This window comes from Coffea eugenioides, chromosome 1 (genome assembly GCF_003713205.1).
Source record: "Coffea eugenioides isolate CCC68of chromosome 1, Ceug_1.0, whole genome shotgun sequence".
Lineage (NCBI taxonomy): Eukaryota > Viridiplantae > Streptophyta > Magnoliopsida > Gentianales > Rubiaceae > Coffea > Coffea eugenioides.
Genome location: NC_040035.1, coordinates 1,237,355 through 1,258,215, shown reverse-complemented (window position 1 = coordinate 1,258,215; position 20,861 = coordinate 1,237,355). Strand labels below are relative to the sequence as shown.

The window sequence follows — 20,861 nt, the reverse complement described above, 5'->3', positions numbered from 1 at the left end:
TACAACAACTTTGGCTTGTGATTTATGCGTTTGGATGCTATGTTGAGATCCCTACCAAAGCTAAAAGAGCTTTAGTGAACCCGACCAGAAAATGTGAAATCACTTTGTCCACAAGATTTATTGTTTCAGTTTTGTTGTTTCTTGCATGGCATTCCTTCAAGTTATGTTGTTTGCCTATTTCAATCTGCCGCATAGTTGTGCCATGATGGAGAAATAAAGGAAAACATAATTGTTTTAAGTACCGATTATGCATTTTGTCTGTGTTTTTGGCTGTCCAGGAAGACACTTTCAACTCGGAAAGTGAGTGCAACAAGTAGAGCTGCTACAGTTCCTGACGATGTTTTCCACAGAGTGCAAGGCATCCAGTTGTGCAATACCCAAGCCTACCAATGCACTCCTGCCTTTTTTGCCGATTCATTCTTCCTCAACAAGTTTTCCTCTGAAGTAACTGCAGAAAGGGCTTCGGTCCCTCATACTACAAGGGTTATAGTGAGAGACATATCATCTCTGTTATCCCAGTCACTCGTGTGACTATGGCCCATCATAATTGCTCTTTTAGTTTCTATATTATCGGAAACGGTAGAGAGGTTTATCTCAAGGACTATCCGGCTAGGTTCTGTTGGGGCCTGTGCCCATGCTTTGAGTGGTTGAAATCAGAAGTTGCTGTTGTTACTCCTGAGGTCCTTCACTTGCTAGAGTGAAATGATTTCCAGGGGACAGATATTTTAGTTTTTGCTCTAAATTGGGAAGATATAATCAGTTCAAACATGTTAATGGGTTATGCATTGAGTGAATGAGCCATTGTACGAATCAAGATTTTTTTGTGCTCATGCAAAAATAGAAGTTAAGCTGGTAACTACAACCAGAAATGCTAGCGCATATAAAATGGTGCAAGTATTGCAATGAGTGAATGGTCCAATGAGGATGGTTTACATTCTGTATGCTGTCAACTATATTCTCTGCACAACAATTTCATCGTTAGACGTTCTATTCAACTTAAATGAATCATCATCTAATCAGATTAGTATTTTTTAAGGTTCCAAACGAGTAGTTTAATTTTTTTATGTTTAAAATTTATGATATGCATCTCCATACATCTATATAGGAAAACCAAATATCTCTCCTGCATATTTAGGCCAACACATTGGGCATTGGCACAACCAAAAAAGTTTCTAGTATTTAGTATAAGATCTCTCCCTCTACTAGTTTTGACACCCGTGTCTGACAGTTCTACACTTTTCCTAGTTACTTACTCTTTACTGAAGGAAAGGTCCCACTGCCATAAACGCTTTTTGAAGTATTCTCTGGGTTAGATCAGAGAAGGTTATCGTTAATTTAATTTTCAAGATCCCATCTTCACACCAACTCTGGAAGTTTAGTTCCTGATTAATGCTAATCATACCTCAATCTAGCTTCCTCTGTTTTCCTTCACATCTCCTCCTCTCTCAGTACCCATCACAAAGCTCACTCTCAACTTCAAGTTCCCAGTCCTTTCCTTCATGTTACTCAAATCTCCAAAAAAAAAAAAGAGCTTGAAATATCAGATTAACAGAAAACCTTGCCCTTTCTCCCTCCCTTCCTCAGTTCCTCTCTTTCCGCATTTTGCAAAATTATTCGTCTTGTTGCTCACTATAATTGTCAAGATTCATTTTTTCTTGTTAATTCAGTGTCTGCGGTAAAGAATCATTCTCAGATCAGAGGTTAGTTAAGCTAATTGTTTAATTTCTCCGTCGCCTCTTTCCTCTGTTTTTGCAGACCCTTTATCTATTTTCTGTCAAGATCTAGTCTTTTGTTGAATTTTGCTGCCTTTTTTGATTTATGACTTCAATTTGATTCATTTTGGAAAAAGGGTTTTGCTCCAATGAAGGAATTAAATTCAGTAAGTGACCCAATTGGGCAAAACCTAATAAAATTCATAAGCAATGTGTGTTTTTCAGTTTTTGTATTCTCAGTTCTCATAGTTACCGTAATTGCAATAACATACCAGCCCCCTGATCCATGGGAGTCCTCCAAAGCCCTCACTAAGGTTTTTACACAAGTTGAAAATGCCGCTTTTAAAACTGATACTTCTGTACTTAAAACTAGTGAGGATATTGCTGAGTCTCCAAGATTAGCTCCTGCAGGGGCAAGTGTATCTATTACTGAAGATGTGATTGAGAGAACTGAAGCGGATCTTAAAAATGTGAGCTTGAAATCTGGTTGTGAAGGTACAGGTGTTGATAACTATAGAGAGGTTCAACTTGAGGGCCTTTAGGTCCCTTGCATTTTTAGATTATCAACATCCTGTTAACGGTTCGGCGCCTAATGAGTGTGATGTAGCGTGGAGGTTTAGAAATAAGAAGGAGAAATCTTGGAGAAAGTATAGGGATGTCAGAAGGTTTATGATTGGGTTCAAGGATGATTGCAGTTATAAGGTGATCCATGCAGGGCGTTGGCACTCAGGTTTGAATGCCCGCTGTACTAGGATTCGAACAAATGCCACTAGAAGTGGTCTGAGAAACAAAACTGCCCCTGTTGTTAGAGATGATGAAATAAATGATACGCTTCCGGTGGTAGGATCAGATTTGGCATTTAGAAATGGGAGATACCTGTATTATTCACGTGGCGGGAATTATTGTAAAGGAATGAATCATTACCTATGGAGCTTTTTGTGCGCTTTAGGTGAGGCTCAGTATCTGAATAGGACATTTGTGATGGATTTGAGTATTTGTTTGTCCTCTTCTTACACTCAGAGTCATAGGGATGAGGAAGGAAAATATTTTTGGTTCTACTTTGATTTTGAGCATTTGAAGGAGACACATCAGTTGTGGATGAGGAGGAGTTCCATAAAGATTGGAAGAGATGGGATAAAACACATAAAAAGAAAATCCCTGTGAGAAAGGTTGCAGATTATAAAGTTACACCAATGCAGTTGAAAAAAGATAAGAGCACTATTATATGGCGCCAATTTGATGCTCCTGAGCTAGAAAACTACTGGTATCAGGTCTGTGAAGGTCCAGCAATTAAATACATCCAGAGGCCCTGGCATGCACTTTGAAATCAAAGAGACTAATGAATATAGTTATGGCAATTAGTGGAAGCATGGACTGGGACTATGATGCAGTTCATGGGGTTCGAGGAGAGAAGGCACAGAATAAGGAACTATGGCCTCATCTTGATGCTGACACATCTCCGGAGGCGCTTGTTCAAAATCTGCAAACATCAGTTATGCCTTGGAGGCATTTGTATGTTGCTACTAATGAACCATTTTACAATTACTTTGATAAGCTGAGATCTCATTACAAGGTTCATTTGCTTGATGATTACAAGGAAATGTGGGGAAATATGAGTGAATGGTACAATGACACAAGGCTTTTGAATGGCGGGCACCCAGTTGAGTTTGATGGATATATGAGAGTTGAGGTGGACACCGAAGTCCTTTACAGGGCAAAGACAAGGGTTGAAACGTTCTATAACTTGACAAACGATTGCAAGGATGGAATTAATACTTGCTGAACCAGTTGGAAATCTCTGCCATCGCAGAATCCTGAACAGGTTGGATAGAATCTTTATTTTTTTTTTCTAGATTTCAGCTCAAAACATCTTTTGCCTGTTTCACCTTTTGTATTTTGTCTTGAAAGAGTATACTGAGTTTATTTCAGGGTGCTGTTGATTTTACTCATTCATGGTACATTATTGTATTGATTGACCGTCTCTTGGTCTTATCATGTATCTGTACGATAGATAGATTTATTTCACAGCTGTCATTCTCTTGTAATCTGCTTCAATCCGCATCTCCTTTTTGTTTGCTTTACTACTCTCATAATCTAACATTGGCTGTATCTAATGATGAACTGCGTGGTTAGTCAAATATGTCTTAAATAGTTGGTAGTTGCAAGCTCATCTGAAGAGTTGCTTATTTTTTTCTTAGACTTTTTGCAAATCCTTGGGGTTTTAGAAAATTGGTCCTAATAACATAGATCCTCAGGGGTCAAAGATTTGGAGGACATTTTAAATGGAATACCACACACAATTACTCAGCAGATGAATGATAGCTTGACCAAAAAGGTGGAGGAAAAAGAGATTAGGGATGTTGTTTTTTCCATGAACCCAAATAAATCCCCAGGTATGGATGGCATGAGTCCCCTTTTTTTCCAGCATTTTTGGCTCATTATCAAAGAAGACATTATCAATGCCATTCAAACTTTTTTTCACACTGGGTTTATGCTAAAGTCTGTGAACCATACAGTGATCACCCTTATTCCTAAAACAGACAATCCAACAAGTTTGAAGCATTATAGGGACATTAGTCTTTGTAAAGTCATCTACAAAATCATTTCCAAAATCTTGGCTAATAGGATTGAAAGGGTCTTAAATGTCTGTATTAGCATGAACCAGGCTGCCTTTGTACCAGGTAGACAAATTCTTGACAATGTCATTATCTCTCATGAGTTTCTGCATCACTTAAAAAATAAAAGGCAAGGAAAGAATGAGTATTTTGCTCTGAAACTTGACATGTCTAAGGCATATGATAGGGTGGAGTGGAAGTTTTTGCAGGAAATCATGTAAAAGATGGGATTCTCTGACAGGTGGATTAGCTGGATTATGAGCTGCATCTCCACAGTAACATATTCTTTCAATGTTAGTGGGCAGCTAAAAGGTTTTGTAACTCCTGAAAGAGGGATTAGGCAAGGGGATCCTCTTATCTATTTCTACTCTGCTAAGAAGGATTCACCAATTTACTGCGGAAGGCAGAGGAGGAAAAAAGGATAATAGGAATGCGAGTAAGTAGAAGAGGACCATCAGTAACACACTTGTTCTTTACTGATGATTTTCTGATTTTCAGCAAAGTAGACCCTAAGGAAGCAGCTGAATTGAAAGAGATCCTCAGGAAATATGAGTGGGGTTCGGGACAAATGATAAATCTAGAAAATCCTCAGTGTTTTTTAGCAAAAATGTGTCACAGGCAGTTCAGAAGAAGGTTTGCTAGCATTTTGAGAATATCCAAGCTGTATCCCAAGGCAAATACTTGGGATTACTAATGGTGATTACAAGGACCAAACAACAGATTTTTGGCTTCATTAGAGATAACTGTGGGAGGAGGATGAAACAATGGCAAAATAAGCTGCCCAGTGATGCTGGAAAGGAAGTACTACTCAAAGCTATGACAATGGCTCTTCCAGCATATGCTATGTCTTGTTTCAAACTACCAATCAGATTGTGCAAGGAGCTGAGCTCAATGATGTCAAATTTCTAGTGGGGAGAGAAGAATGGGAAGAAGAAAATACATTGGTGCTCATGGCACAAGCTTACACAGGAGAAAGAACTAGGTGGATTGGGGTTCAGGGACTTGCAAAATTTTAATAGAGTCATGCTTGGGAAACAAGTGTGGAAATTAGTGACAGATCATGACTCACTGGTGGCGAAAGTCTTGAAAGCCAAGTACTATCCCAGACAGTCCATTTTCATATGCAAAGTACCACACAATGCTTCATGGATCTGGCAGAGCCTAGTAGGGGTGAGGGAAATGGTGGAAAAGGGAACTATTAAGAAAATTGGAAATGGCAAAAATATAAGAGTGTGGGAGGACAGATGGATACCTGAGCATCCACAAGGGAAATTGATAATAGTGAAACCTCAGAAATACGTAGTCCAAAAAGTAGGAGACCTGATTCACAATTTCAGAAGGAAAAGGCCGCTTATCTTTAAACTGTTCCAGGAAGAGGAAGCAAAGAAGATGCTAAGGATTCCAATCAGCCTGGCAAATAGAGATGATTGTTTCTTTTGGCCATATAGTGGAAATGGACAGTACACTGTTGCTTTTGCATATAAAGAGATCAGTAGACAAAGAAGCTTACAACAACAACAAAGAGAGGTAATAGGAGAAGGGCCAAGTTGGGGGAAGGAAAAGCTGTGGAAGCATTTGTGGAAGTTGAAGCTGTTTATATGGAAATGTATGAACTCGGCTTTACCTGTCAATGAAAAAATCTATACCAGAACCAGAATGGGAGACCTGATTTGCAAGAGATGTGGGGAAGACATAGAAACATTGGAACACCTATTCTTCCATTGTAGGTTAACTAAGGAAGTGTGGCGACTGTCACCACTTCAATGGGATGGATTGGAGGAATATACGGGAAACTTCAGTAGATGGTGGAGCATTTTGATTGAAGCAAGGTACAGGTAAGCAGGGATGGATCATATAGCACTCATAGTAAATATTTTGTGGCAACTGTGGAAAGCTAGAAATGATAGGGTCTTCAATTCAATGGATAGATATCCATTGAAGACCATAGAGAAAGCTCACAAGGAATGGATGTAATACAATAAAGCTAAAGAGAAGGAAAGAGAGATGAGCATACCAGAAACAATAAGAGCAGAGATGAACCAGCAAGAGGAAGGGGGTGGACATGATAGAATATATATCAATTTAGCGATTAAACAACAAGTGGGAACCAAGAAGCTGGGACTTGGCATCGTGGCAGAACCAGTGTTTTGAAAATCGGACCGGACCGGCCGGTTCGACCGGTTGAACCGTGAACTGGCCATGGCACCGGTCCGGTTCTATGGTAGTTTGACTTTGTCAGAAAATTGGTCAAACCCGATCAAAACCGTGAAAATTGCTGAACCGGATCGAACCGGATTGAACCGATTTTCAAGTTTCTCCTTTTTTTTTTTTTTTTTTAAGTTTTGCAAAATGCTTCTATCAAGATTCGAACTCAAGATTTTTGTAACAGAAGACTAATATAATAATCATTGCATCATCATATCTTTTTTTTTTTGATAACTTATATATATAAGACAAATATCCATATTTCTTTTTTTCATTTTTCTTACAAAATCTCATTCTCTCATGACTCTTTTTTTTTAATCTTCAACTCTCTCTCTCTCTCTCTCTCTCTTTTTTTGTCATTCCCTTTTTAATCAAACCTCTTTAGTTTTAATTTATTGATGTTTTCTTCCATCTTTTTAATTTTGTTTTTGTCCATTAAATTGAAAAAAAGTTAAAAAAGAATTATTTTTTTTAACCCAAATTATTTAATGCTACAACCATTCACTTTTATCTTATTTTTTGTTTCTTATCAAGTTTGCATTTCTATTTTCGATTCTCTTGATTTCTTTCGAATTCCAAACTTTCTTTTTAAATTGCAATCTCTAAATCCAAAAGACGTAAATTAAAATTTAAGTTCACAATGTCAAATTCTCATAGATGTGAATTTTGTATAATTTCAAAATATTGTGATATTTTTGGGTTAGATTTAAGATTATTTTGGTAGATATAATTGAAATTGAAATGAAATTTATTTGTTTTAACTTATAATTAAAAAAATTTATTTTTGAAAATTCAAGTTATTCAAAAATAGTAAACTTTTCATCATATAAAGTTTTAAATTAGTCTATTGCATGTCTTATTTTGTGCATATATATATATTTATATAAATTATTTTTTAAAAAAATTCATTGAACCGAGGTTGAATCGGTCCGATCGGTTGAACATCGATCATTTCACTTCACCGGTTCAATTGACGGTCCGGGTTTTAAAACATTAGGCAGAACATTATGACAGACAAGTGGTAGCTCAATGGGCCATGCAAGAGTATAGCTCAGGGAACACACTTGAAGACCAATTGATGGCACTAAAACTTGCCTTATGCAAAGCTAGTGAATGTCAATGGGCTAAAATCCAAGTTCGAGTTCCACAACAACACTTGTTGAAGATGATCAAAAGCAACAGGGCCAAGGGTGTGAGCTTGTTTTCTCATCTGGAAGACATTAGCAGTTTAAGCTCTATGTTTGTGGAATGCTCATTTATTCTGTCTACCAATGAAAATAGTGATACAATAGTCATATAAGCAACTATGCTCTAAGCATACCTTTTGATGAGGAGTGGATCAACCCTCAGTGCTTCAATGCACTTATATAGCTCTTTGAGAGTCTTTTGCTCACTAAGTGTATAGTTCTTAAATATCATCAATGAAAAGTTAACGTTTTCGGAAAAAAAAAGAAGACAAACATTTCGGAGGAAGCATAATTCAAAGAATTATATGTAAAATGTAGGGACAACATGTTTTGTCCATGTGAAACATGACACATAACGTCAAGCTGAAATGAAAACGTGTTAGTAGCGTAGAGCACTAATAGGTAGTGTTTTGAAACCCGAGTTGAATTGGCCGGTTCAACCGATTAGATCGCGAACCGATCACGGCTTCGGTCCTAGCACCTACCACTTACATCATTTTCACACTTTTTTAGGGACATTTGAGGGGATGTTGCAGCAGCATTTTGGGAGCTCAAAGACTGCTTTTTCTTGATTCTCTGGCAACAAGAAACAACTAGAAATATAGGAGTCAAGACTTAGTTTTCTTCTTGAACATTTTTCTCTAGCTTTTTTAGTTAGCTTAGTCTTTCATTTTGTTGGGGAATTCTTGGAGAACTCTTGATGTGCTCAATATTTTGAAGACAATGAAGATAATGGAAATTGAAAACTCTTGTTTCTTCAATTGAATGAGTAATTTTTTCACTCCTTCATTCTTTATTGTTGGATTATGTTTGGTTGCTGATAGGTTGCAATTTTGTTATTAAATTTATGATTATTTCTCCCTTGATTTTAGCCAAATATTGTATTAATGGATAAATTCTACTCATATTTGGTAATTGGTACTAATTGTAGGAATATGATGAGAAAAGAAGTAAAAAGTGGTTTAATGAAAATTTTTACAGTTCTTTGCGGGTGCGATCAAATCCTACTGTCAAGTCTCGGAGGATTGAGATTTTAATACGCGTGGTAGTATCCTAGTTCGAGTCGAAGTTCTTAGATACATGTTTCCTTATCTGAGATAATTGGTCTTTCATTTTGTATTAAGAAACAAATAGGTTATCTTTTATCAATTTAGGGAATCTTCTTTTCTTTGGAGAAAATTAGGAAGTATTAGTAGTTTAGGAAAGTAAGAGACGTGAGAACAAGGAAGTCTTCTTGTTTGTGTTGGCTTTAAAGAGTTATCGTTGTTTTTAGCGAAAGGGGTGATTAGTCTCGGCACCAAGGAAGAACAAAGAGTTTTTCTCTTCGTCTTTTCTTTTCTTTTGCTCTTTCTGTTGTTGAACCTCAGGCAACTTTCATCAATGAAATTGCTTGAGTTATTTTTAATGGAAAACAATTAATCCCTTTTTCTAGTCAAGGGTCAATTTGAAGACACGGTTCCAAACATCTGTGAAATTGAATCATTTTTATTTATTCTTTTATTCATTGATGTTTGTACGTCTTCTGCTATAACTTCTTATGATTATTTTGTTATTCGAATGTCAAAAGTCCGATATTTGAATTAATCTAATAATCTATTGCCATATTAATCAATTAAATCTGTAATTATTTGATTGATTAATACTAATGGCTACTAGCGTGATTGGTCTCATATTAGGGAAACATATGATCTAACTTAAATGAACCCTCGTAGCATTTTTGTCAGTTAGGATTGAGTTTTTCTAATTCTTAATACAATTAGGAAATTAAATCTTATGGTCGTACTTAGAGTTATTTCTTGATTAGGAAAATAGTTAACGGTCGTACCTTGACTATCGATAAACTAAGGAAAAGTTGGCTGTCAGAATTTGTTGATGGTTATAACTAATCTATTAATAAGTGATTGAATCATCCTTGCATCAATGATTAGTTATGTGGATCATATCTAAAAAATTGTACCTTTGACTAGAGTCATATTTATTATTGATTTAATTCTTATTTATTTTTTTAATTGTTTCTTTAATTGGTTAGTGAGTTATTTCTAAATTGTCTAAAAATTCTCCTTGCTTTAGGCTCTAAAAAAAGATAATTTTTTTCATTCCTTGTGGATTCGACCCTACTCACCGCTATATACAAAACTTTGTATTTTATTTGAGTAAGTTTTTATTATTACACAGGTTTGACACTTGTCAAGTTTTGGCGCCATTACCGAAGAGTGGCGTTTGATTAATTTATTTTTTTTGAGTTAATCTTATTTTTATTTTTATTTTTCTCTTTTTTTTTCTAGTTTATGGTTGCTACCATTCAATATTTTGGTGATAGATTGGATTTTATTCCTAAAAAGGGTAATGAGGTTCGTGTTTTCTCTAATGATCAACATTTAGATGCCTCTCATGTAGAAAAATTAGCTGTTGCATTTTGTGAAATTTGTTATGTTTGGGTCATTCAACCGACATGTATCCCATATTTCAAGATGACCTGAGTGCCCCAATTAATACTTTTGGAGTTTTCCAACCCTATATCAAATATGGGATGACCCTTATTCAAACGTGTATGATCAAGAATAGTGGGACAACTTTAACTTTAATTATGCAGCAAGGCCAACATGTTCTCAATATCAATATCAACAGCAACAACCATATCAATGTCATGCATGTCTTTTGAAAAAATGGTGGAATTAATAATTACTAACGCATATCAATTTCAACAAGAGACACAAATGAGAATTAGAAGGATGGAGGATCAAATGCGTCTGTTTGCATCTATAATGAGCAATTACTTTCTCCAATTTGTGAAGAATTGCACTCATAGACTATTATCGATCTTAAGAAAGATGAGAGTGCAATTACCCTGACAAATATTAAGGACTTGCAAGATTCTCAAGAAGAAAGATCTACAGATGCAGTTGAAAAAAAAGCTGAAAAGGAAGAACTGAAACCCCAACCTCAAATCGCTCAAGTGAACGAATCCAGTGAACAATTACCAAATGTGGTGACATCTCCTCCATTCCATGGTCAACATTCTCCCAACTCTTATTTTGTTTTTTTCGTGGACAAAAGACTACTACCAGACAAGCCGCGCCTGCACCTAATTAGCTGATTGGTTCTAAAGATATGTTCAGAAATTTCAAAAGACTACTAGTCGATAAGACGTGCCCACGTCTATAAGTCACGCTGAATTGGCAAGTTGAAAATTTTTGACCAGAAGACTCCTTATATTTTAGGCATATCCACGTCTAAAATGACTGAAGAATTTGGTGACTACTTTCATTCTATTGATTTTATCCTCATTTTTGCTCCACATCCTTAGTAGTGCAATATTCTCCTCAATGTTCAGGGAAGTTTTGTTCTCTCTTTTGCTTCATATTTTATTCTTTATTTCTTACATTGGGGATAATGTAAGATTTAGGTGTGGGGGATAGTATATTGGAAAAGTGTGTAGCCATTTTTGTTGAAGTTTTTGTTCAAAAATTTTGAATTTTATCCAATTTTTTGTCAATTTTGTGCAATTTTTTGGTTATCCTTGATCAATGATAGTTAGATTCGTAAATTTTGCTATTGTTAAGGTTTTATATGCTAATATGTTCAGTATGATGTGAAAAGGTCTAAGGGTGTCTCTCTGGTGAATATTTGAAATTTTATGGCTTTTGCACTTTTTGGTTAACTTCTCTAAACATTGTAAATATTTATTTGGCATTTTTTATATAAATTGGTTCAACTATATCTTAATTCTCCATGTTTGAAAAATGTAGCGGACTTGTATGGTTTTTAATTTTGTTTTGGTACTTATTTGTAAATAATATTTGGTTATACTCTATTAGTTATCGTTACCTAATAACTGGGGGTTTTCACCAAAAGTGTCAACTTTCGCGTCAAAAAATAGCGAGAGGTATGAGTATATGGTTTTTAAGCGATAAGAGTTGAGTAACCAGACTCCTTCATTTGATAGATATCGGAGTTCGCGTCAAAAGTTTGAATGGTTAAAAACTAAACATTTTCCCTTAAAAAAATTTAAAAAAAAAACTCAAGTATGGGGATATTTTAGAAAAGCAAAAAGATGTGCTAATAGTGAAAAATATGGAAGTGTGTCAATGAATTGTTAGCCTGCTGATCCATGGATTTCAATGTTGAGATTTGGCTTAATAGTCAAACCGTTTGCTGACGAATGCCAGTTGAATATTTTATAACTTTGGATTGGCTAGTCAGAAATTGGAAAAGTATTTTGTTAAGAAGGTAACCAGAGAGATATTTCTTGGAGATTAGCCACTAATATTTGACACGTGTTTTAATTGTACCTTGACAATAGATGATTTGAGTGGTAGCCATTGTTTGAATTCGATTACTTGATTTGTTATTCTCATGCTTGAGAACAAGCATGATTTAGGTGTGGGGAAATTGATAGGTTGCATTTTTATTATTAAATTTATGGTTATTTTCCCCTTGATTTAGCTATATATTGTATTAATAGGTAAATTCCACTCATATTTGGTAATTGGTGTTAATTGTAGGAATATGACGAGAAAAGGAGTAAAAAGTGGTTTAATGAAGAATTTTAGCAGTTCTTTGTGGGCTCGTTCAAATCTTGCTGTCAAGTCTCGGAGGCTCGAAATTTTGCCACGCGTGACAGTATCCCAGTTCGAGTCGAAGTTCTTAGAAGCATGTTTCCTTATTTGAGATAATTGGTCTTTCATTTTGTATTAAGAAACAAATGGCTTTTCTTTCGTCAATTTAGGGAATCTCCCTTTCTTTGGAGAAAATTAGGAAGTATTAGTAGTTTAGGAAAGTAAGAGACATGAGAGCAAGGAAGCCTTCTTGTTTGTGTTGGCTTTAAAGAGTCATCGTTGCTTTTAGTGAAAAGGGTGATTAGTCTCAGCACCAAGGAAGAACGAAGAGTTTTTCTCTTCGTCTTTTCTTTTCTTTTGCTCTTTCTGTTGTCAAACGTCAGGCAACTTTCGTCGATAAAATTGCTGAGTTATTTTCAATGGAAAGCAACTAATCTCTTTTTCTAGTCAAGGGTCAATTTGAAGACACGGTTTCAAATATATGTGAGATTGAATCATTTTTATTTATTTCTTTTATTCATTAGTATTCGTACGTCTTCTGCTTCAACTTCTTATGATTATTTTGTTATTTGAATGTCAAGAACCCTATATTTGAATTAATCTAATAATTTACTGTCATATTAATCAATTAAATTCGTAATTGTTTGATTGTTTAATACTAAGTGGCGACTAGCGTGATTGGTTCTATGTTAAGGAAACATATAATCTAATTTAAATGAACCTTCGTAGTATGTTTGTTAGTTAGGATTAGGCTTTTCTAATTTTTAATGCAATTGAAAATTAAATCCTATAGTCGTACCTAAAGTTGTTTCTTGATTAAGAAAATAGTTAATGGTTGTACCTTCACTATCGATAAACTAAGGAAAAGTTGGCTGTCAGAACTTGTTGGGTTATAACCAATCTATTAATGAGTGATTAAATCATCCTTGCATCAATGATCAGTTGTGTGAATCGTATCTGAAAAGTTGTACCTATGATTAGAGTCATATTTATCGTTGATTTAATTCTTATTTATTTCATTAATTGTTTCTTTAATTGGTTAGTGAGTTATTTCTAAATTGTCTAAAAATTTCCCTTACTTTAGGCTCTAAAAAGAGACAATTTCCCCAATTCCTGTGGATTTGACTTTACTCACCGCTATATAAAAAAATTTGTATTTTATTTGAGTTGGTATTTATTATTACATAGACTCAACACCTATATTTATTATTGCACAGACTCGACACCTATCAATTGCATTGAATCCTTAAGCTTTTCTATTCTATCTACTATGTCTAGCTAAGCTAAATATTATTGTTTTAGGGTAGATAAATCTATTTGTACCTTGATTATGGATTAATTGTGGTTACCAATTGCCATATCTTGTATTTGCTAATTCACTTACTTTGTGCATGAACATTTATGAATGCTTAATCATAATTTACAATTCATGTTAGTTATTATTAATATATGTGAGTGGTTAACAATGATGGAAATAGAATAAGCATAACCCAAAGAACACGAAAGTAATGGTACACTTGGATGGATTTTCTTCACATTTCTTCGTCTTAATGAAACCTTCACCTGTGATTTCACAATTAAAATTATGAGTGTGCAAAATCAAAAAATTTCTATTTACTGACCGAATTTGAATTGAATTCGGAATTTTTGAAATCGGTAAATCAGAAATCGGAATTGAATGCGGGTTTTCCTAATTCATATATTTCGAATTTGGTTCGAATTCAATAATGGAGTTTTTCAAATCAGAATTTTCGATTTCGAATTCACAATTCAAAATCGAAAATTGAATACTGATTTCAATTTCAAATTCGTTATATATATATTTTATATATGTAATATAAAAATTATATAATATAATATAATATAATATTATAAAATTTATGTTATCTAATAAATTTTATATATAATAATATATAAAATTTCCCGAATTGGGTGAAATCGGAATTTACTGAATTTGGAATTGAATTCGGTATGAATTTGAATTCGGAATTGGTGAATTCGAAATCAAATTCGATCGAATTCTCTGATGCCAAAATTTCAAAAAATTCGAAATTCAAAGTTCCGAATTACCGATTTCGAATTCGATGCACACCCCTAATTAAATTAGGGAAACTCTAGTGTTGGCAATAAGCAGTTCATCAGCAAAAGTGAGTCTTGATTCCTTGAGGAAAATGTATCTTTGGCAAGACAAGAGTAGTTAGTGATAATTAACCACTTCATTGATAGTTTGGTACATTTAGTGGATTCCACACCCTAGGATGCTTGTGTTTAATTGAGATGCTCTAATTTCACTACTTTCAAGTGCATTGTTATAGTAATGTTATTGCTTTACTTTTGTTAAAAATTCTTGATAGTCTAAATAATAGAGGGAATTTTCGGCCTTAGTAGTTGGTTAGTGTTCCTCGTGGGATTTAACACCTCGCATGCTACAAAAGTGACTTGTATATTTGCTAACAAACAAGATAGTTGGTTATAACTTTCGAGTGCAAGTTTGAACCTCATTATAAATAAATTATCTGATCCACATTCATTTTTACCCTAAAAAAGCAGAATCTAATTCAAACTATATTCATTTTTCTCAAAAAAAAAAGGAATCGAACCCAATCCATATCCATTTTTATCACTAAAAAGTGGGATCTAATCTTTTTGTACATTGAAAAAATGACTATATGTAGATCACGTGGTGATTTCATCCTGAAAGTGGTCAAAAACTTAGATTGGCATTAAATTTTGGTAAGATAAATTTGTAATGGACATAAAGTGAACATTTTAAACATGAATGGTAAAAAATTCATTTGGTTAAATGTGAGAGATATTTTGAACGATTTTTCCATACTTTAATACCATAGCTTTAGGTCAACATAATCATATTATTTCAAAAATATACTAACTATGTCTCCTAGGCTCTTAGTCCCCCTTCTCAGTTAATCAACAATGCAAATAATAACCTTCTATTTTTCAACTTCCTTGAGAAATTTGAACAGAAGAAAAATGATACTATTTTTTATTGTATTTGTGAAATTTTATATTAGCAGAAAATAACAAAAAATAAAAAAAAGTAGTGAAAAATGAATATAAAGCCCGTTATAGCTATAAAACAATAAAGAAAAAAAGAAGACATATTACGTTTTCTGGATATTTACTTATTTTTTGACATTTAATTTCACTTTGGGTGAAAAACAAAAATATTCCTGTGATAAACCTAATACATAGAAAAGCCCCCATGGTTTCAAAACGTACAACATGACACCTCATGCTTTTGAACTAAATTGTAAAGGTAACGGAATCTGTTAAACTTAACGGAAATGACTTATTGGAATCTAAAAAAAATTTATACTTAATTTTTAACAGATATGCCTATTCTACTCCTTAACCCTCAATTCTCTCTATCTAGAGAATAAAACAAATGATTTTTTTGACATGTCTTTTGCTTAATTATATCAGGGTATTTTGGTCATTTCGTCTATTTCCGGGTTTAACAGATTCTGTCACCTTTATAATTTAGTTCAAAGTATGGAGTGTCGTGTTGTACGTTTTGAAATCATGGGGGATTTTTTTGTATATTAAGTTTACCACATGGAGGCTTTTTTGTTTTTCACCCTTTCACTTTGCATATCTTCTTTTTTCCCTCGTGCTTTGATCCAGTTCAAACTTCTTGCAAATATGTTCTGAACCGGCCAAGAAAATGAGTACCAAAACCATGTGAAAATCGACCTTAAACGTATCGAACACTTCCATTTTCAATCACGAAAAAATTCAGGGCCTTAAAAACTGTCCAAAAACTATGCACCACAAGCCATTGCATTCACACAAACACAATGAAAGCAGAAGAAGCTTTAGCTTCTAAACTTGCACAAGTATTAAAATCCTGCAATCCCTCTTGTCCTGGCCACTCTAACCCTTCCATTATCCAAAAGGGTCAGCAAATCCATGCCCAAATCACTGTCAATGGACTTAATAGCTTGGGTTTATTGGGAACAAGGGTTTTGGGAATTTACATACTTTGTGGGAAGTTTTTTGATGCCAAGAACTTATTTTTTCAACTTGAGTTGTACTATGCCTCTCCTTGGAGTTGGATGATTAGGAGATTTACTTTGGTGGGTTGGTTTGATTTTGCATTAATGTTTTACTATAAGATGTTGGGTTTTGGTACTTCTCCTGATAAGTACACTTTTCCTTATGTAATCAAGGCTTGTTGTGGTTTGCAATCATTGAGATTAGGTAGATTAATACATGGGTCGATTAGAGATTTGGGTTTTGAGTTGGATGTGTTTGTGGGTAGTGCTTTGATTAAATTGTATGAGGAGAATGATTGTATAGATGAAGCGCGACGTTTGTTTGATAAAATGCCTGAAAAGGATAGTGTTATGTGGAATGTAATGCTTAATGCTTACGCGCAAGATGAGAACTTGGTGGATGATGTGATTGGGTTGTACAGAGAAATGAGGATGACTGAAACTAAACCTAATTCAATTAGTTATGCTTGTATTCTTTCAGTTTGTGGTTTGGAACAGATGGTTTATTTTGGTGCTCAGGTGCATGGTAATGTTGTCAGATGTGGGTTGGAGATGGAATCTTCGGTTGCTAACGCTTTGATTGCTATGTATGCAAAATGCCAATGCTTGTCTGATGCGCGAAAGTTATTTGATTTGATAACGCAGGCTGATTTTGTAACTTGGAATGCAATGATTGGGGGCTACGTCCAAAGTGGGCGTATGCCTGAAGCTTTAGATTTGTTTTGCCAAATGTTATCTGTGGGTGCTAGACCAGACTCAACCACATTTACAAGTATACTTTCATTGTTTTCTGACTTGCAGTCCCTGAATCAAGCCAAGGAAATTCATGGTTACATATTAAGAAACAATGTCAATATGGACGTGTTCTTGAAGAATGCACTTATTGATATTTACTTTAAGTGCAGGGCTGTGGAGATGGCATCTAAAACCTTCAACTCTTGCCCTGCTATAGATATCATCATTTGCACTGCTATGATTTCGGGGTTTGTGCTCAACGGAATGGATTTTAAAGCCTTAGAAATGTTTAGATGGGTGCTGGATAAGAAAATGAGGCCCAATGCAGTAACTCTAGCAAGTCTCTTACCAGCTTGTGCGGGTTTGGCTGCTCTGAAATTGGGTAGGGAGTTGCATGGTAGTGTTCTCAGAAATGGGTTTGAAGACAGGTGTTATGTAGGAAGTTCAATTTCAGATATGTATGCAAAATGTGGAAGGTTGGACCTAGCACATCTAGTTTTCTTCAGAATTTCCAAAAAAGACACGGTTTCTTGGAACTCGATGATTACTAGGTGTTGTCAGAATGCAAAGCCGGAAAAAGCAATTGATCTTTTCTATCAGATGGGTTTAGAAGGAGCCAAATATGACTCTGTTAGCATATCTGCAGCTCTTTGTGCATGTGCAAACTTACAAGCACTGCATTATGGCAAAGTAATACATGGATTCATGATTCGAGGAGCATTTAGCTCAGATCTTTTTGCTGAGAGCGCTTTGATAGACATGTATGCTAAATGTGGACATTTGGAATTAGCACGTACTGCTTTTGACTTGATGGAGTGCAAGAACGAAGTTTCTTGGAATAGCATAATTGCTGCTTATGGGAACCATGGACACCTTGAGGATGCTTTGGCTCTACTGAATGAAATGAGGGAAAATGGATTACAGCTTGACCATGTCACTTTCCTCACCATAATATCTGCTTGTGGCCATACTGGCCAAGTTGAAGAGGGCAAGCAACTTTTTGAATGCATGACCCAAGAATTTGGAATTACAGCTCGAATGGAACGCTATGCATGCTTAATAGATTTGTTTGGCCGAGTTGGTCGCCTTGAAGAAGCACATCAAGTGATTAGGAGCATGCCATTTACTGCAGATGCTGGCATTTGGGGCACGCTACTCGGAGCCTGCCGTCTCCATGACAACGTTGAACTAGCTGAATTGGCTTCAAATCATCTTTTTGACTTGGACCCGCAAAATTCTGGATATTATATGCTCCTATCACATGTGCAAGCTGATGCTGGAAAGTGGGAAGGGGTTAACAAAGTAAGAAATATGATGAAGGAAAGAGGAGTGCAGAAAGTTCCTGGTTACAGCTGGCTTGAGGTGAATCAGAGCGTCCACATGTTTGTTGCTGCAAACACAGATCATTCTCAGTCATCTGAGATCTATCGGCTATTGAGACATCTTCTTCGGGAGCTGCACGGAGAGGGATATGTTCCTCAGTATTACTATCCAATGCACCGTAGCAAATTCACAAACTCATGCCACTCATCACCTACAGAGGCTGTTCAATTTTGATCATGGTGCTCTGTCAATTAAGAGTAGATATGAATCTCTTGCACCTTGTAAGTATAGACATTACATACTTTTCTTCTTTTCTAGATCATTCATACTTCAGCCTTTGAGGGATGGAATGGAGTACCTTAACATAGTTCTGAATTTCAATTGAAACAAAATGACAAATCTATACCAAGGACACTTCTGCATTAATGCAACTCTGTAATAAATATTTATAGTTAGGTTGTCAAGCAATAACGAGTCATACTGCTGTTCTTAATAATAGTTTGCACACACATTGCAAAATTTACTTGAACTATTTCTGCATTTATAACTAATATGGAGTTACAAAATCTTCAGTTTAACTCGGGTTAGACTTGGAATGATAGGCAAAGAAGAATGATAGACAAAGAAATAAACATTGGGGTAAACTACTCTTGAAGCTTTTAAAATTTCACTCGATTATATGCTCGCCCTTAAACTGCTAGATCCTTCTAGTTTAGCCCTTCTTTTTTAGTTTCATTTTAATGGTTTTGTCTTAGGATGAGGCTTTACTACTTGCACACTCAGAATTTTTTGCCCAGTCTTTTGATGTTAGTAACGAGTTTAATTTATGCCCTTTGTGCTATTGTTAGTATCGTTTCACCCCTTTTGGAGATGTGAATTGAGATCAATTTAAAAGTAAGGACTTTATCATTTGAGGGCTTGATTGAAATCTGATGAAACTCTGAAACATTAGCAATCTGGTTCACCCAATAAAAATGCTACATTTGGCCCCATCTCTTGCAAACACTGTAAAAACACTTGTGGTATGATACAGAATTGTACGTTGATAATTACTGAAATCATTGTATCTAATATCCTTTTCCACATGGAATCCTGCTCAGAAAAACAAATATCTTTGGATCTTATCTTTGTTTAGAGGAATTTTCGGAAAATGAAAATGCAGATGGTCCAGGATTAATGACCAGCTATAAAGGTGTTTCCACATGGTTTTGGGTTTTTCCGTTTTAGGGCTGAAATCATCTCTCTACTTGAAATTGGTGTTCTGTTTCACAGTTTCTTGAATTCTGACGGTGATTTCCTCATCAATTAATTTATGCAAAACGTGGACTTCTCATAAAGATATGTCATACAATTGAAACCAACAAAGTGTATCATTGAAGTTTTATATTAAGAGGAATTCATACGCATGCTCAGCTTTATCTCATTTTGTTCATTCTAGTATATTTACAATATAGTTTGAAGAAAAGTGGGCCAAGACTATTCATGCAGTTGTTACATTGTTAAAAAAAAGGATTTAGTTAACAATTAATGTGTTTGAAGTTACTTTGAGGAATAAGCAACACTACTGACTGGGTCTGAGCTGATTATCATGCTTAAAAGATATTCAAACTGGTAGCATATATATATAGGGTGGTGTAACTGCTGAATGATGTACTGAAGCTCCTAGCAGGAAGTTATGCGTGTGACTTTAGCTTATCTGGATCATGCATTCTGGAAATTGAGCAATTATTTGCCATCTTTTTTAAATACCTGTATATAACTACTCTTCATCCACATGGAAAAAGATGATTGATTAAGAGTTAGATGAAAGATTGTAAGCAAAGTCAGGTATTATGTGGTTCTTACTGAGGATGATCCATCTTTAGGACAACATGAATATTTCCTATTCTTAGTTTCAACTGAAAGGCTGCCATTACCTACTAATCCTTCTTTCTTGGGAAAAATCTATTAATTTGGTGGCAGATTGATTTTATTGTCTGCAACACTCTTTCACTTGTGCATATATAGCAGAGCAACTGCTAATACAACATTCCAAACGTGTGCCCAGGCATCCCTTAGGCGTGAGAGTGCATATCTAGTTTCATACAATGCGATGAAACAGGCGAGCCAACAAATACAACCATCACGGTAAAATTTCTCTATATCTGGAACACAATCGTGAGCTACACTTACGAAACACATACAGTAAATGTTAGAAGTATAATTGTACACATAGAGAGAACCCAATTCAGAAGAATGAATGAGTGAAACAGGTGTAAGGCGTTATGTAGCCCGTCTCAAGAACTTGTAGATGTATCACCAAGAGATTCCGTCTACGTTAACAGGATCAATGCAACTCTAAAAGGTCCCATAAGTCTAGGTTAAGAACATGCTAAAACTAAGATTGCCATCACAAGCTAAAATAGTAATTTTCAGCAAAACCACAATCATGAAAACTGTTCCAATTTAGAATCTTACAAATACGAGATTTTATTCAAATCATGAAAATATCGGTTTGGTTACAGATTGA

General features: G+C 35.1%; 2 protein-coding genes and 1 pseudogene across 2 annotated transcripts; all 3 read left to right on the top strand.

Moving 5' to 3' along the window:
* Nucleotides 1-1,380: 1,380 nt before the first annotated feature.
* LOC113775874 lies at nt 1,381-3,757 on the top strand (annotated as a pseudogene).
* A 794-nt stretch (nt 3,758-4,551) lies between these two features.
* On the top strand, nt 4,552-6,166 carry LOC113759861. Its single transcript, XM_027302440.1, has 4 exons — nt 4,552-4,730; nt 4,826-4,960; nt 5,065-5,128; nt 5,237-6,166. The coding sequence occupies exons 1-4, from the start codon at nt 4,552-4,554 to the stop codon at nt 6,164-6,166; spliced, it is 1,308 nt and encodes a 435-aa protein (XP_027158241.1).
* A 9,930-nt stretch (nt 6,167-16,096) lies between these two features.
* Nucleotides 16,097-18,586, top strand: LOC113759857 (pentatricopeptide repeat-containing protein At4g21300-like). The gene has a single exon (XM_027302436.1). It carries the CDS (start codon nt 16,097-16,099, stop codon nt 18,584-18,586), a length of 2,490 nt encoding a protein of 829 aa, XP_027158237.1.
* Nucleotides 18,587-20,861: the final 2,275 nt, after the last annotated feature.

Bases quoted from the DNA above. Each gene is read 5' to 3' on its own strand.
- LOC113759861 (XM_027302440.1), top strand. From the start codon at position 4,552: ATGGGATTCTCTGACAGGTGGATTAGCTGGATTATGAGCTGCATCTCC. The intron at 4,731-4,825 runs GCAGAGGAGGAA...TCTGATTTTCAG, and splicing joins TCACCAATTTACTGCGGAAG to CAAAGTAGACCCTAAGGAAG. The intron at 5,129-5,236 runs GTACTACTCAAA...TCAAATTTCTAG, and splicing joins CCAGTGATGCTGGAAAGGAA to TGGGGAGAGAAGAATGGGAA.
- LOC113759857 (XM_027302436.1), top strand. From the start codon at position 16,097: ATGAAAGCAGAAGAAGCTTTAGCTTCTAAACTTGCACAAGTATTAAAA.